General features: G+C 38.3%; 1 protein-coding gene and 1 non-coding gene across 3 annotated transcripts; both read left to right on the top strand.

Annotated features, from left to right (window-relative positions):
• The first annotated feature begins 1,847 nt into the window (after nucleotides 1-1,847).
• On the top strand, nucleotides 1,848-1,920 carry trnav-uac (transfer RNA valine (anticodon UAC)). Its single transcript has one exon. It is a non-coding gene; the product is annotated as a tRNA-Val (tRNA).
• A 1,172-nt stretch (nucleotides 1,921-3,092) lies between these two features.
• cstf2 (cleavage stimulation factor, 3' pre-RNA, subunit 2) lies at nucleotides 3,093-14,003 on the top strand. Of its 2 annotated transcripts, XM_030145692.1 has the most exons (14): nucleotides 3,093-3,212; nucleotides 3,428-3,506; nucleotides 3,688-3,857; nucleotides 3,948-4,084; nucleotides 5,586-5,705; nucleotides 5,875-5,997; nucleotides 6,105-6,240; nucleotides 8,298-8,357; nucleotides 9,616-9,715; nucleotides 10,678-10,877; nucleotides 11,312-11,436; nucleotides 13,032-13,115; nucleotides 13,485-13,640; nucleotides 13,741-14,003. In XM_030145692.1, the coding sequence occupies exons 1-13, from the start codon at nucleotides 3,125-3,127 to the stop codon at nucleotides 13,608-13,610; spliced, it is 1,548 nt and encodes a 515-aa protein (XP_030001552.1). In that variant the 5' UTR covers nucleotides 3,093-3,124; the 3' UTR covers nucleotides 13,611-13,640; nucleotides 13,741-14,003. The 2 variants fall into 2 exon arrangements, with proteins under 2 accessions (XP_030001552.1, XP_030001553.1); XM_030145693.1 differs by lacking the exon at nucleotides 8,298-8,357.
• The last annotated feature ends 1,756 nt before the right edge of the window (nucleotides 14,004-15,759 follow it).

Genomic DNA, 15,759 nt, shown 5'->3' on the forward strand with positions numbered 1-15,759 from the left:
CAAGAACTAGAAAAGTAGTACCGAGTACCAGATTTGAGGTTCTTTTATGTAATGGAAACGCTGTCAAGTTGAGTCAAGCCGGTACCACATAGTGGAAACACGGAATAAGACAGGATTGAGCATTAACTTACCCATGACCCCTTACAGATGCTCTGACCCCACACAATCCTGAACCCCCGCCCCTTTTATCCAAATATGGTCACTCCTGGCTGACATGACAGTATTACAGTTTAGTAACCAACAGGTGATGTCACGGTTCCTCTGTCTACAATTTACGTACAGTCTATGGTTTAATCCACTGTGTTGCCCAGAAGTTTTGTTAATTTGTAATTTCATTTTTATAGCTCACACTTCAAGTACTATCAACATTTGTTTAGCATTAGGGAAAGACACCAAAGTTCGGCAGCGATATAATAAAATCAACAGACAATGTATTTAGTACAATTAGATCTAAGTCTAACAAAAACACTTTTGTTGCATACCCATGGGAGTTGGGCTGTAACCTACATTTTATGGTGACAAAGTCCTGGATTTTGTACATCTGCCATCCACTCTAACCACCTCCTCCCTACTGAAGAAAGGCAAAAAGAAAAATTTAATGCTTTACTGTTAATATACACTTAATAAGAAGTGGTGATAGAAATTGTACTTTTGGTTCACAAATGCTGACCTTATACACATCTGTAGTTTGCAGGACTGTGGCATTTTGGCAACATTTTTGGCAACTGGGATTAGCAGCACAAGAACTGAGACTGAGAGGCTTGGAACTTCAGTTTTGATCTCTGAATGATCCATTTGCATTCAATGCTTACTGAAAGGCTGGCAGATATAACTGGTCAGGTCACACTGCATGAACTATGAGATGAAAGAGGCACATGTGCGCTTTTTCTTTGAATGACAAAGCCATATGAAAATATACAATATTTCTGTTTGCAGAGATATTGTTAAGGATGAATATCAACCACATATGCTTTCCCTTTTGCAGACTACACTAAAGACTAATGTCTTTGCAGTAATAAAGGTGATTGGTGGCTGCTGTGTATCGCATAGGTCAGAAAATGGTTTTAGCTGGCTTCCAAAGCAAAGGATCACACAGCTGTTCATGCATCCACAGAGACCACATTAAAAACATAAATGGAACAGTTTTTATGAAAATTTTCACATCTTCAGCTATTTTTCGTAACTTGTGATATTTGCATTTGTCTAACTAAGCATCCAACAAATATGTGATGTTTAAACCTTTAAGATGGGCCTCTCTGTAAAATATTAAACATAAAGGAAAACACAACTTTCATTCATTAACAGCATTATATACGTCCAATGTTTCGTTTGTTTTTGGATTATGTATGTTTGCAGCCTGGAGGCTATTTTCATGAATACAACTGTCATATGCAAGCCTGGCTGTTTTCCTATTTCTCATGGTATCCTTGCCTTTTATTCAACACTTGCGGAAATGCATCAAAGTCGCCTTTTTGATACATTTTATGTGCATATGCATACAAAACAAACCGTATCTCACCAGAGCCTAGCCGTTGTATGAAATAACATTAGACAAGTCAGTCTGTTTAACTAGTAACTGAGATGCGGGGAGGCCAGAAAACGGAGACACACACCGTAGACTTATTTATTTCCAGTTTCCTGTTGCTGACCCAAACGTGGGCAGCTAAGACTTAGCATTAGCTGATAGCCAAATTACCCAGAAAACCAAGGCTGAACGTTAAGGTAACGCCCAATGTAGGGGAACTGTCAGATGAGTTCCGATGTTGTCAGTATTCGATCCCATTATAAAAGCAGAACACCGGCATACATAAATACATTATTATTACAGTAAATCACCGACATCAGTTGGTTCCATAGTGTAGCGGTTATCACGTCTGCTTTACACGCAGAAGGTCCTGGGTTCGAGCCCCAGTGGAACCACGAATGTTTTCTTATAAACACACTTCTAACATGTTGTTGCCATACAGCGGAGTTAACGTGTTATTTTACAGTTCTAATACTGTTACAACTAGGATTCCAAAATCCTCCATTTACAAAAATTTTAAAGTCTGATCACTGATTCCAAACAAATACACCCTTAGAATTTACCCCTGCTACTTCAGTAAAAGTAAATTCTTCAGATCAGCTGTTCCAGTACTCACTAGGACTATTAAAATATTTTTTTCTGGAAATAAAGAAAAGATAGCTAATTCAGTAGCTTTGTCAGGAGAAGCAAGAAGTGGCAGTTAAAGGAACATAAATCTCATTGCAAAGCCCTACCCTGTTGTTTATGCAGATGTTTAAGTGTGTATGCATTTCTGTGTTTGTTGTCCAGGCAGTTTTCCAATGTAAAGGTAAAAACCAAGATCATTTAATCTCACCGAGACAGATGGAAAATATAACAGCTATATAATGCTAACAATAATAACAGTTTTTCGGAAATACTTCATTAACATTTCACACATACTAATATATTTCCACATCTGAATCACAATTTTACAATTTATTTTGTGACATACATAACATTTGAGTCACTTTAATTATTAATAGGGAAAATATATGACCATGCAAGTGTAACTCCAGTCTTTATAGATACGAGTCAGCGTCGCTTTAAGGCTATTGTTGTCAATAACTGCACATACTGTATTTAAAATTAGCGAAAAATATAATCCACATACAACAAATTAATACATTAAATTGAGGCTGATATTATTGACTTCACCCAACTGAACTACAGTTAGCTTAATTATTCTCAATGATAAACTCACCAAATGTTCTCCCTGTTGTGAAGTTTTTTTTGTTTTTTGTCGATATTACATTCATTTCACTTTTAACAGGGAAATAAATTGCCTCAGACATATTCATGACTAGAGCAGACTGCTGGTAACTTACGGGCAACAGCGCCATCTGTTTTGTAGCTAACCTATTGTACTAGCTTATTTTCATTTAAACAGATTTTAAGATACTAACATGTCATTGTTGCTAATTACCAACGACAGAAAAATGCTAACTGTTAGGTGGTAGTTGTTTCAACTGTGGAGAAGTTCGGAGAGGTTTACTGTTGGTATTCGAATGTGGCCTTTCTCCAGGAGCGGATATTGCTTCGTTGTGATTTCCGTGTGTCACAACAATCTGTGTCCCCAAAATGGCGAATGTAGCTGCGGCCGCCGCAGCAGCGGCTGCTGCCGCGAACAGAGATCCAGCCGTTGACCGTTCACTGCGGTCGGTGTTTGGTAAGTGTATCCCCATTACTTGTCTAATGTAGATAAATGCGCCCATATGTTTATTAAAGGACGGGTTAATGAATGAGAGCTTGTGGAAGGGAGGGCGCCAGGTGGCTGGTGTGACTGTTAGCTAAGCAACGAGGAACAAAACTTAAAGCTAACGTCAACAGATGATCTCTAAAAGAAATAAAACTGAGACTTAACGTGTTTTGTGATCATTTTAGTGGGGAACATTCCGTATGAAGCCACAGAGGAACAGCTGAAAGACATCTTCTCTGAAGTAGGACTTGTGGTCAGCTTCAGGTAAGTTAAAGAAAATTACAGTCGCCGTATTTTCTTTTAATAGTTGCGTAAATGTATGTAACTTAGTTAATGATAATTCATTTCAATTCATGCTTTAAAAAGCGGTGTTTTAATGTAACCTGTAGTTTGTTTTACTCCACTCTACACGTGGATGTGATCGTGTTTGTGTTGTGGTTCTCAGGTTAGTTTATGACAGAGAGACTGGGAAGCCCAAGGGCTATGGGTTCTGTGAGTACCAGGACCAAGAGACGGCCCTTAGTGCCATGAGGAACCTGAACGGGAGGGAGTTCAGCGGCCGGGCCCTCCGTGTTGACAACGCAGCCAGTGAGAAAAACAAGGAGGAGCTCAAGAGTACGTATTTGTGCTTATTGCCTCTAAACAAATGACCTGTGTTGTGCATGGGTGACATTTGTAAGTACCTGTTACTCCTGATGTGAACAGGTTTGGGGACAGGAGCCCCAATCATTGAGTCTCCTTATGGGGACAGCGTCCAGCCAGAGGAGGCCCCGGAGTCCATCAGCAGAGCCGTGGCCAGTCTGCCACCAGAACAGATGTTTGAACTCATGAAACAGATGAAGGTGAGCATGTTTATAGACACTACTTACACATACACTGGCCATTGTTTGTGTTTCAGATCTTTTCTTCACAAAATGTCATCACTTTCACACATAGAGAGTTCAGATTTCCTGTTTCCAGAGAATTTGTCTTCCAGGTTTCATCATCAGATAAAAATTGTAAAGGCGCTGTGGTTTTTAACATCAGTAGCCAGTTGTTTTGAATCAGTTTATGTAATTTTATGAACCACATATTGGTTATTATTTACATTTATGAGCAGATGGTGTTCTCTAGTCATGTCATGTTTATTTACATGGAACATTGAAATACAACACTTAGCTGCCTAGGGCTGGGCAACGTCACATAAATAAGACTGGAAGGACAAATGAAAACAAATGAAAAGCAAAATAAAGGAAAAACAAGTTAGTCAGTAAAAAATGGAAGTCTTGGAACATTGTGATGAAAGTTCATTCCAGCTGTTCTGTTGAAAATTTGAACTCAAAACCTGTTAATTAACCATATCAATTTGATTTAATATGTACCAGTCTGAAGCTAAGAAGTTAAAAAAAAATAATTGGGAATTTGATATAAATAAGAGTGTGTTTTCTCCATAAATCCATGTTCTCAGCTGTGCAGTTAATTGTCAGGGCTTAAACTTTCTCGTTCCACAAAAAAAAGACGGTGACAAATGTTGAGTTTGAATCGTCTCTGGCCTGATAACTATATGCAGATGCTCCTCTTCTGTCTTTCATTAACGGCGGCTGTGCTGCTCTCCACTGTGTCTCTCTCAGCACTGCAAGAGAAGCCTTATCTTTGCACAGCTGGCAGCCTGCTTCATTAAGCTTAAAGAAACACCACACTGCAGACATTTCTCTGACTGGAAAGTGTTTAGTTGCACCAGAGCTTGTGTCAGTTGGACAGCTCCATATGCTGATGAACTTGTGACTATCGTTGAGCTGAAATCCCAATTCTACAGATATTGTTTCATGTCCATTTTTTTTTTTTTTTTTGGTAACTGCCAACACCACTAGTTTGCTTTGTTATGAATTTGAAGCCCTTTGAAAATCAACATGGTATGTCGAGCCTGTCACAAAGTAAAAACTGAGCTCTTATTAATGTCTGTGAATGGGTCTAAAGGTTTAGTTTTGGCTTTCAACTGCTTCTCAGAATATCTAAAATGCTATAATCTGAATTTTAGGACCACTGTATCTTGTAAAAGCATAAAACTATAAAGACATTAGTGGCAGGGGAAGTCAGGGAAGCATAAATTTACAAGTAAACCTCTGGTGTGACACGATCAGGAGCATCGTCAAAGTCCAACTTCAGCTCAGCGGGATGTAAACAAAGACGTAGTATTCTTAAAATAATATTCATTATGGTCTTAATTTTTTTTTTTTTTACTAAAGTCTTAGATTTAACACGAAACTCTGAAACCCTTTGTTTGCGGTTCTTCCAATTTGCCATTTTTTGTCCAACTGTATATTTGAAGATTCCGTTTGGTGAAAATTGTGGTTCTCTCTCCAGCTGTGTGTCCAGAACAGTCCACAGGAGGCAAGGAACATGCTGCTGCAGAACCCTCAGCTGGCCTATGCTTTGTTACAGGCCCAAGTCGTCATGCGGATCGTTGACCCTGAGATAGCCTTGGTGAGACACTCTGATTGGTGATTGACGAGGTCACTTAAATCTTAATAATCTTACTTTTATTTGAAGGTATAAAAAAGTTAATCTTGTCTGTGACCTTGGCATTTGTCACATAAGCTGAAGATCTGCTTCTGAATTCAGGCCTTTTTAATTTTCTGTGTTCTTTATGCAGAAAATGCTCCATCGTCAAACTACAGTCCAGCCTCTGATTCCCAGTGGACAGACTGGAGGAGCACCAGCAGTTAATCCACCTCCTGCTCAGCCCAGCGTGCCAGTCTCTCAGCCACAGCCCGTGGTAACACGACACAGTCTTACACACTAGAAAACACAATTTTATGCATGTTTATTAGACCAAACATTTGTGTTTGGGAGGTGTTATATTCCATTCTGACCTCTGTTCAGCCTGGAATGCACGTCAACGGAGCACCACAACTGATGCAGCCCCCCAACATGGGTGTGGTACCTGGACCAATGGCTGGACCTGGACCAGGACCAGGGCCAGTGCCAGTACCAGGACCAGGACCAGTTGGACCTCCAGGTAAACCACAAACAGCATGCATGTTTACATCACTGACTAAACTGGTCCAACAGGATCAGGTTAAACACAAATAATTCAGATCATTGACAGGTGAAGATTTCCACTGCAGGGCAGTTACTGACTGAGTCTTTATTTGGGATTTTACTGATTTATTTGGAGCACTTTTAATACCACCATTTAAGCTGGTGTTTGGTCATAGGGCAGAACAATATGGACAACAAAAAAAGGAATCCTGTTAATGATAACGGCTAAGGTGCCTCGTCATGGTCCATTTTTCTCCACTACACTCTTAAAATCAACCAAAATAGATAGATTCTTTATTGTCATTGCACATGATTATACAATAAAATTTTGTTTGACAGCAATCCCTGTCATGGCAGATAAAAGTATAAATACAAAGAAAATAAACTTAAAGGATAAAAATGTAAATGTATAAATAAGTAAAGTTGAAATAGGAATATATGAGGAAAAGAAAAACAAAATATGCAGAGAAAATTACAGAATGTCTTGAGCTGAGGGTGTGAAAAATACTATGGTGTACAGTAGGAGTGTAACGGTGCACTCATTTGTACCGAACCGTTACTGTTCGGAGCTTTCGATACAATACAGTGGTGTACCGAATGAATACATGTAGCCTATGTGAAGAACACAAACTCTTACCTGACTTTTCCACATGAACCTTGAAGCGGAAGTCATACAGTATGAGCAGGGTGGCCGCAAGTGGGTGTTCGAAGTGTGTTAAGTTTCACTTTCATTTTTTGGTTGTTACGGAGTTACTCCTTCACTGTACCAAAAGCGTATTAAATATGTATCGAACCAAACTTTTTCTGTACCATTACACCCCTAGTGTGAAGAGGCTTACTTTACCATATTACTAGTGATGTAACTTAATTTTGGGCGAACTTGAAGAATGGTTTTACAATGCACTGCAATGAAAATGAAATTAACCACACAAACATTTTATAACAAACACAAGTCAGAGCATGTATCTACACTGAATGCACAACTGAACCAGTAGACTCTGAAACCTTAAGAGCTACAGCCATAATAGAGAAACCAACCAAACACAATGCGATAAGCTGAGTATTAGCTGTAACAGCAGTGTTACTGTTGTTTAGTAATTACTGTTTGTCAGCTGCAACTTTTTAATCTATTTTCTCTTTGTTCCCTTAAGAAGTAAATTTGTACACCCCAGCAGTTACATTACTTTTTGTTTTTGGTATCCTCATTTATAGACTTGTATCTTTTGAAAATTCAATAAAATTGGAAAAAAAACATTTTAGGACAGGTAGTTAATAAGCTTTTCTGCATCAGTGGAACTAAATTAAAGCGTGAAAGCAGATGCCAATAATTCAGTAAAATTCACAGCAAGTTTTCCAACTTTGGTGAATTACTTCCAAACCTGCCTGTGTAAAAGTGGTGTTAGAACAGACTGTGTTAGATGGTATAAGAAGGTAACTGGCAAATGGAGACACACAGATTTTAATAAAATTTTGTATTTTTTGATACCAGTTTAAGGTTGTTTATATGAGTCGGAAAAATCAGTGTTCTGTGCATTTTCCTTAATAACAATTACAGTATATTGTTCACAAGTACAGAAGTAAATTGTCCTTGAGAATCACACCATCACTTTTTCACCAAATCATGCAGCTGTATTTGTCTGTGTCTATGTATATGGGTAGCAGGTAAGGTGTTGGTTATCGTATGGATTCAATCTGCAATATGCAGATTAAATCATGATCAGAATAAATGGCTTTAATTTCATGCCCCATGTCATATCCCTCTGGGATCACTAGGTGTCACCAGAGCCTTTTAATTAATTGTAAGGCTTGCAGGTTTTGTCTTTGTGAAAACGCAAGTCTTACTGAATGTTTGACATTCTAGCGCTTTGTTGTTTGTTGTTGCATAATAGATTTCTAAAAGTTTTCACCATTCTTTGTGTCAGTGTTTGTTTGTGAATGCAAAAATGCCACGCGCATGCCTCAGAAAGCTCTTAAAGTGCTTCTTTGCTCTTGAGTCTTGTGTCTCCTGTTCTTTCCACTTTAATGCTGGCTCAGGGAACCTTCAGCATTCTCCTACAGGATCGTCTGGCCAAGCTGCTATCGAGCGGCCTCAAGGTATCACTGTACTCCTCAGTTCTCCTGTGGGGTCCTAGGACTATCATGGAGTGGCCAGTGTTCGAGTAGATGATGCCATTAGAATTTAGCCTTAGTTTGTTAAAACATCTTAGAGTGCATGTCCAATAAACATTCAAACAAATATGATCATCTGCTCATATAATACTGATGATCTTTGCTCTCTGGTTGATGTATTCTAATAAATGACCCGCATCGCGTGACCCTGTTCACAAGCTGTGCGGTCCTGGGTGGGAAATTTGACATGGGACAATCCACACACAGTTGACCTTTATCTTACATATGCTTTGTAGTAGTTTCTGTAAATAAAGCACACATTTGAAACCAAACCAACAGTATCCAGTTTCCAGAAGCCAACTCACATACACCCTGCAGACCTGTATGCATGTGTTTTTTTTGGAGAGACTGTCTTGTTTATCATTATATGGATGTTTTTTCCCTCTTGCTTCTTTGTTGTGCTCCTCTGCATTGGCCTTTTTGACATTAGTCAGCCTGTATTACATTACATCGACTCTGTGACTCTGCTTTATACTCTCTCGCTGTTTGTGGTTTGGTAAAAGTTGAGACTTATCGATCTTGACTTGTAGACTCAGACCTTAGATGATCTCTGTTGTTTATGATTTGCTGTTATGTTTTTGTTGAAGATCTTAATGTGGAGGCATATTTTAGAATCCATTCATCTGTTTCTGCTTCCAAATTCAGACCACACAGATCTGATATGTCTCTTTTGACAATTACACTTGTTAGAAAAAGGAAAACAACAGGACGTTTCCACTACTGGTTGCTCTTTGTAGTTTTAGTCCAGGTATCTGTCTGTATATCCAACCTGTCAGAATTGCAGTTATCACTTTTTATAACATACCATCTGTCTGGGATGTACATACCATACGCTGTGATATTTTTGTAGTCATATAACTTAAATTGGAATAACCAACATATTATCTTACAGTCAAAGATCTGTGTGAACTTTGGTTTGAGATCACCATTGTATCTTTTAATCTCTGCTTTTGCTCCAGGTTTGTAGTGAATGCTCTGACTCCCATCTTAGTAAACTGGTAGACGCTGTACTTTTAATAACGATAAGGAAGCTCCAAAGGTTTCTTTAGGTCAGTCTCCAGGGGAAACACTCACCTTTTCCAGTTGTGTGCGTTTGTGAGTTTTATTTATGATAAACTCTTACACAGACTCTCTAGTCGGGAAACATTCCCTGCTCAGTTCATACATGATCTCCTCTTCTCAGGACCAGGTGGCATCCCCCCCAGAGGCCTGCTGGGAGACGGACCCAATGACCCCAGAGGAGGAACGCTGTTGTCGGTCACCGGAGAGGTCATCGAACCCAAGTGAGTAATTCAGCCCCTTCATCAAATAATATTTCAGGCAATTTTGTTCATTCAGACAGTAATTTATTACAGGTTCTGAAGCTTGAGACATAAATATTTATTCACCAACACATTGTCTAGATTTGGAAAAAAAAATCTACAGTACATTTGGGCCTAAAAAAAGACTTTATCCTCATCTAAATCCTAAATTGCTAAATCTTTCCAAGGCATTTATTCCATCAGTGGAAACATTGCAGAACAGTGCAGTTTAAATGGATTTCGGATAGAATATATGTTGAAATCTCTGACCATTTAGGTTTAAAGTTTTAATATATCCAAGTAGTAACTGCTGCCTTGAGCTCTCTGAAAACAGACATGAGGTGATAATTATGTTTTTATAGACTTCTAAATCTCCTTGCTTGCTATCTCATACATTTAACTTCATGGGTTTTCATACACTTTAAGATGCTTTTCCTAGACTTATGTATGTGTGTGAGGGATCGCAGTCTGTCATGAGCTCAGGAAAACTGTAGATCAGACCTTGATCAGGCACGTTTAACTGTCTTCTGTGAAATCTGTAATTTCTCATGGTAAATACAGCATTTGATTGAAATGTGATGGGTTTATTTTACATAGATGTTCAGAGGGAAGGCTGGATTGCAGATATACATGACCTGACTATGTATTTAACTGTAACTGTATCCACGCTGATGGAAAGGGGACTGAAATTCTTGTATCCAATATGTTGAAAATTTTTTGTGCAAGGGCATTATAACAAAACAAAAAAAAATATTTAGAATTGAAAGAAGACAGAAGTGGAAGATAGATGGAATATAACCTTTATGGCCTTTGGAAAATGTGGGTCCTGAGATGGGACCATTTAAGATCCTCTGCTTAACAAAATATCAATTCACCACAATGAGTTTATTTTTGTGAAATTGTAAAATCCATTCTAAAATCTCCTGTATTGTTTGATCCTGTAGCCGTGGATACATGGGAGCTCCACCTCCTCACCAAGCTCCTCCTGTGCACATGGGTCAAATGGCAGCTGGACCTCCTCCAGATATGAGAGGACCGCCAATGGACATGAGAGGCCCACCCATGGGTGAACCGCGAAACATGATGGGAGACCCCAGGGGGCCCCCAATGATGGAGCCTCGGGGACCCCCGATGGAAACCAGAGGTACCTGCACCTGGAGTGTTCTGTAGAAATTCTGAACTTTTTCTGAACTTGTCGTGTGCCTGTAGGTGATGAGAACTCACAGTGTTTTTTGTTCTTTTTTAGTCAGATTGCAGATGCTCCAAATTCCACTAACCCAAACAAAAGACTTTTGTTTCAGCAAACAGCTTTTCATAATATGAAAATGTTTTGTGTTCGGAAACACCTTGACAAGAGGAGATTACCTTTAAGGACCCTTCTATGGTTACCCACTCTAGTTCCTTATATTCAATCCCTCAATAATGTTGTTCATTACATGCACTGTTTCTACAAGCCAACAGGACATATAACTGTTTCATATACACATCATGTTTCAGAAAGTTAATGTTTGATGTAATGATACCTCAGCTCTATGACCCATCTTAAAACAAAGGTTCACTTTTTCTGTCTTTCTCTAGGTCGTGACCCTAGGGCGATGGATGCTCGTGGGCCAGTGACCAATCAGAGAGTTGCCATGGCAGGAGGCATGGCAGGTCCTGTTCCACACAACATGGGTCCAAACGCTCCTCCACCTGCAAGACCAGTAAGCAGGGTTCCCACGGGGTTTTAAAGTCTTAAAAGTCTTGAATTTGCAAATACTTTAAAAAAAACTCTGTAAACAGTACTAAATTTGATGTGCTAGGTCTTAAGTTATGTTGCCATAAACTTGTTCGCTGTGTTGTATTTAAATATCTCTGGGAAATGTCTAAGCTGCAAAGAAAGTAACGTTAGTCTACTCCAACCCAACAATTTATATTAAAATTAGGTACCAGTCATTGCTAACTTTGCAGACCCTGGTGAGAAATGACTCGGAACAGTGGGAATCAAGGTGTTGAAGTAAATAAATACATTTTCTTAAATTCTAGGAGTCACAAATCATGAAATGGGTATTAAATTCTGTTCTAAGTAGCCTTAAAAAGGTCATAAAAAGTCTTACATTTAACTTGTAGAAACCTGTAGGAGCCCTGAGTAAGACTCATGTCTCTGTCTATTCCCATACCAAGTGAAATAGAGCCTTTTCGGCCCTTATTTGTATTTTGTGTCTATACCTGAGATGCACTGATCCACTTTCTTTTCTAGTCAGACCTGCTGATCAGGACTTTACTTCTAAGCTTTATATCGACAGCATACACATACATTGTTGTAACAAATCAGGGTTTTTACAGGTCCTTAAAATGTCCAAATATATCTTAAAATCCCATTGAATTCAACGCTTGGTTAAGTAAATACATTTCAAGCCTGCTGAGGAAATTATGATTATTAATAAACTAATGCCATCACCTGATCACCAGTATAAATGTGAATTGGCCTTAATTTGTTTCCTAATGGTTCAAAGGGCCTTAAAAAGTCTTTTTTTTTTAACTTGCTTAAACCTGCAGAAACCATACTTTTCTTTCCTGGAAAATTTAGCTGTAGGGTCTTAATAAAAATATTGACTACGAGATAAGATTCTCTGCAAAACTAACGTCAGCTTACAGGACCTTTTTATTGCTTTTGCTTAAACAAATCTCAAGATGAAGCGCTCCAGGTTCATACAAATAAAATCCAATGGAAAATTAATTGCAGTAAATCCCACTTTATCTAACATACGTCGACAGCAGCAGATGAGCGATTACCCGTGGCTGAAATTAGCAGCTCAGCACCAATATATGCAGAGAGGTGTGACATTTATTTTGCCTGCCAAGTCACCTCTAGTATTTTCCTTTTTTTTTTTTTTTTTTTTTTTTTTTGTCTTTGCTCATGGTGATTTGCACGTAGACAACTTTTCAGCGTGTGTTTGTCATGCTACTGTCTTGTTTCCTGACAGAGATCATGTTGCGGCTCATGAGTTTGGCTGGGACAGAATCAGATATATCTGAGACACGCGGGCTGTTCGCCAGTCATGGTCGATCAAGCTGAAAACCAACCAATCAATCACTTATCTGTGGTGTTTTAAAGGGTTTTGAGCCATTTACTCACTGCCAGGAGTCTGAATCCATCGTCTTTTTACTCACTGACCTGATTAAATACACCTAAGAAATACTAAACATTATGCTATAAATGTAACATATGAGTCTGATACATGAGCTACTGTTTCTTCACCAGAGAATCCTTAATCTGCTGATAAATATTGAAGCTAACATTGTGTTTGTCCCTCAGGGTCCTGGTATTTCTGGTGTTCCTCAGTCAGGAGGAGGTTTCAGTCCTGGACAAAGCCAAGTCTCCACACAGGACCAGGAGAAGGTGGGTGTCACTTTATCTGAACCTTATCACTAAAATCACAACATAAAAGAAGCTAATACTCATTTGTAGTCATGTCCATCAACAACTTTTTTTTGTTTTTTTTTCCTCTTTGTCTCATCTTTCACTCATTGCAAGTCATTCTGTCTCATCAAAGTCCTTGTGTAATGATACCAGTTGTTTGCTAAACAATAGCTGCTGAAGTTTTAGACTATAAGGTGTTCTTAAGGAAAGGCTTCAATGTCTGAAAGCGACGGTGAAAGATTACCCAAGACACCTTTCTATTGTTCATGCTTGTTCCTGTTTGACACAGTAAAAACACTTTCTGATCGATGAGACGATTGAGTTTTCCTACTTTCTGTGCGTTCGCAGGCCGCCCTGATAATGCAGGTGCTGCAGCTGACCCCAGAACAGATCGCCATGTTGCCACCTGAGCAGCGACAGAGCATCCTCATCCTCAAAGAGCAGATTCAGAAGACTGCAGGGGGGGCACCGTAACAGGAAAAACAACAAAAAAAAAAAACAAAGGTAGAGTGCGGAGGTGGAGGCTTTCCATCACATCACTACTGGAAAATTTCTGACATCATATTTTTGCTTATGTCTATCAATATTCTCATATTTATTTCAGGTCCTGCCACCCTCCACTTAAACACCATCTGAAGACGTCGCATTGTAGTTTAGCATATTGTATAGTTTTTTTTAATCACGTTGTCTTTTCTGTATGAAGGAATGAAGCTACTGATGGATTAAAAGGTGCAACATTTGAGAGACTGACAGATGATTCACAGTTACATCCATTTCCTCCAAAGTGCTCTGTTTTCATGTTCGGGCAAACTGTTTGTTCAGGTAACGTTTTGTCAATAAAACAAACCAAAAAAAAAAAGACACTGATACTGTTTTTATTCATTTATTATTTATTCAAAAGGAATTCTGTAGTGTTTTGACAAAAGGTGTTACAAACATAAGTGAGAAACATTCCAAGTACCACATTACAAGCAATGATTAACCACAGGATGCATTACTGGCTGCCTTCCTGGTCTATGACTATCATTCTCGGAAGGAAAGTGCAATTATGAAAGGTAATAAACCTCTGACAGTTTCTGAGAAAGATGTTTCCTTAATCACTAGAGCTGTAAGGAAACAACTGATTTTTATCAACATTTTCAAGCTCAAATCATCTTGTGACTTGCGTACGTGATTTAGGCTAAAACAACTATTTACATGTATTTATTTATTCATAAATAAAATTTGGATATGGAGGCCAAAAACAGACTTAAATGCTGAAGCTGTAAATCTGTTAACGGTGATTATTTTATGTGAAACTAATGGGTTACTTTATCAAATATTTACAGAAATTTACATTAAATGATTAATTTGTCACTGTAGCTGTTCTTTCTTCATACTGGCTGCAGAGATCCCTGCTAAAAATATGCAAAGTGGTGAACGGTGATTAGTCATTTTGTACGAAAATACTACACGCAGTTCAGCCAAAACTATGATGCTCACTAGTATATATGACTGAATACAAAAGAGGAACAGAAAAGTGACCTATAGCTCTTCTATTACAAATATCAGCACAGCAATGTTATTTTTCTCTTTTCTTATTTTTCTTTGTCACTTCATTTGAATGTTTGACCTTCGCTGTGCAGCATTTGACACTTAAAACCTGGTTTGAACATTTCTTGGCTTCTCAGATAAGAAGCCTCTGGTTCATATTTACCCTGACTTTGAAGTGCAACCGTGTCAGTGTCAAGTGTTGAGTGGTAACAGAAGGAGCACATGCACTGGAATTGTAAATGTAAGGAATTTGAAGAAGGCAAATGAAGTTTTTTCTTTCCAAACACAGCCTTTTGAGATTGATGTTGTAAAATATGAACATGTTTTAATAATAAAATGAATACACAGCTCTAGAAACAAACAAAAAAAAGAATAGGAGACTGCTATACATACATTCAGATTTTAATCCCAGTGAAAACTTCTGGAATACGATCAAGAGGAAAATAAATGGTTATGGGCCATCAAATACATTTGAGAGGCTTTTTGTATTTTGCATATGTGGCATAAAAATCCGGACAATTCCGAACAAAGCTAAAACATCAGTACGGTGCTTAAATTTTAACCCATAAAGACCCAGTGCGACTTCTGTGTCAGTTCCCAAATACATTTTTCTCTATATTTAACCTTTTTAAAGGGATGTATCACCATTTAGTATAATATTAGCCTCTGTCTTTAGCATTTTTCAGTGTAAATCATGTGTGTTCTTTATTTAATTCACTGATCGTGTAGATGTTCATTAAAGCTCAGAGTAAATTAAAAGTTATATCAGAAAAGTGACCTTTTCAGCAAATCTATCAGTAACTGAACATAAAATGTGTCTCCATCCACAGTCATTGATCCAACTCCATGGGTTTTACTAGGGAATTAATGTTGTAGAAGATGAGTGTTTCCACGTTCACTATGGAGCCTCAATGTCCAAATGAGTCATATATGCTAACCATGAAAAGATAAAAAAACTGCATTTTACACCAATTATTTACATGGATTAATAGGATTAGTGGATCAACAGGTATTAAACAGTTTACATAAATAGATGGTTTTGGTTAGTGGTGGAGGTTTGGGTCTTTATGGGTTAATATGAAGATGTTCT

Source organism: Sphaeramia orbicularis, chromosome 10 (assembly GCF_902148855.1).
Source record: "Sphaeramia orbicularis chromosome 10, fSphaOr1.1, whole genome shotgun sequence".
Lineage (NCBI taxonomy): Eukaryota > Metazoa > Chordata > Actinopteri > Kurtiformes > Apogonidae > Sphaeramia > Sphaeramia orbicularis.

What these genes read in the sequence shown, in the direction of transcription:
- cstf2 (XM_030145692.1), top strand. Translation starts at nt 3,125, where the DNA reads ATGGCGAATGTAGCTGCGGCCGCCGCAGCAGCGGCTGCTGCCGCGAAC. An exon ending in TTCACTGCGGTCGGTGTTTG is followed by an intron (nt 3,213 to 3,427) that starts GTAAGTGTATCC and finishes TGATCATTTTAG; the next exon opens with TGGGGAACATTCCGTATGAA. An exon ending in GGACTTGTGGTCAGCTTCAG is followed by an intron (nt 3,507 to 3,687) that starts GTAAGTTAAAGA and finishes TGTGGTTCTCAG; the next exon opens with GTTAGTTTATGACAGAGAGA.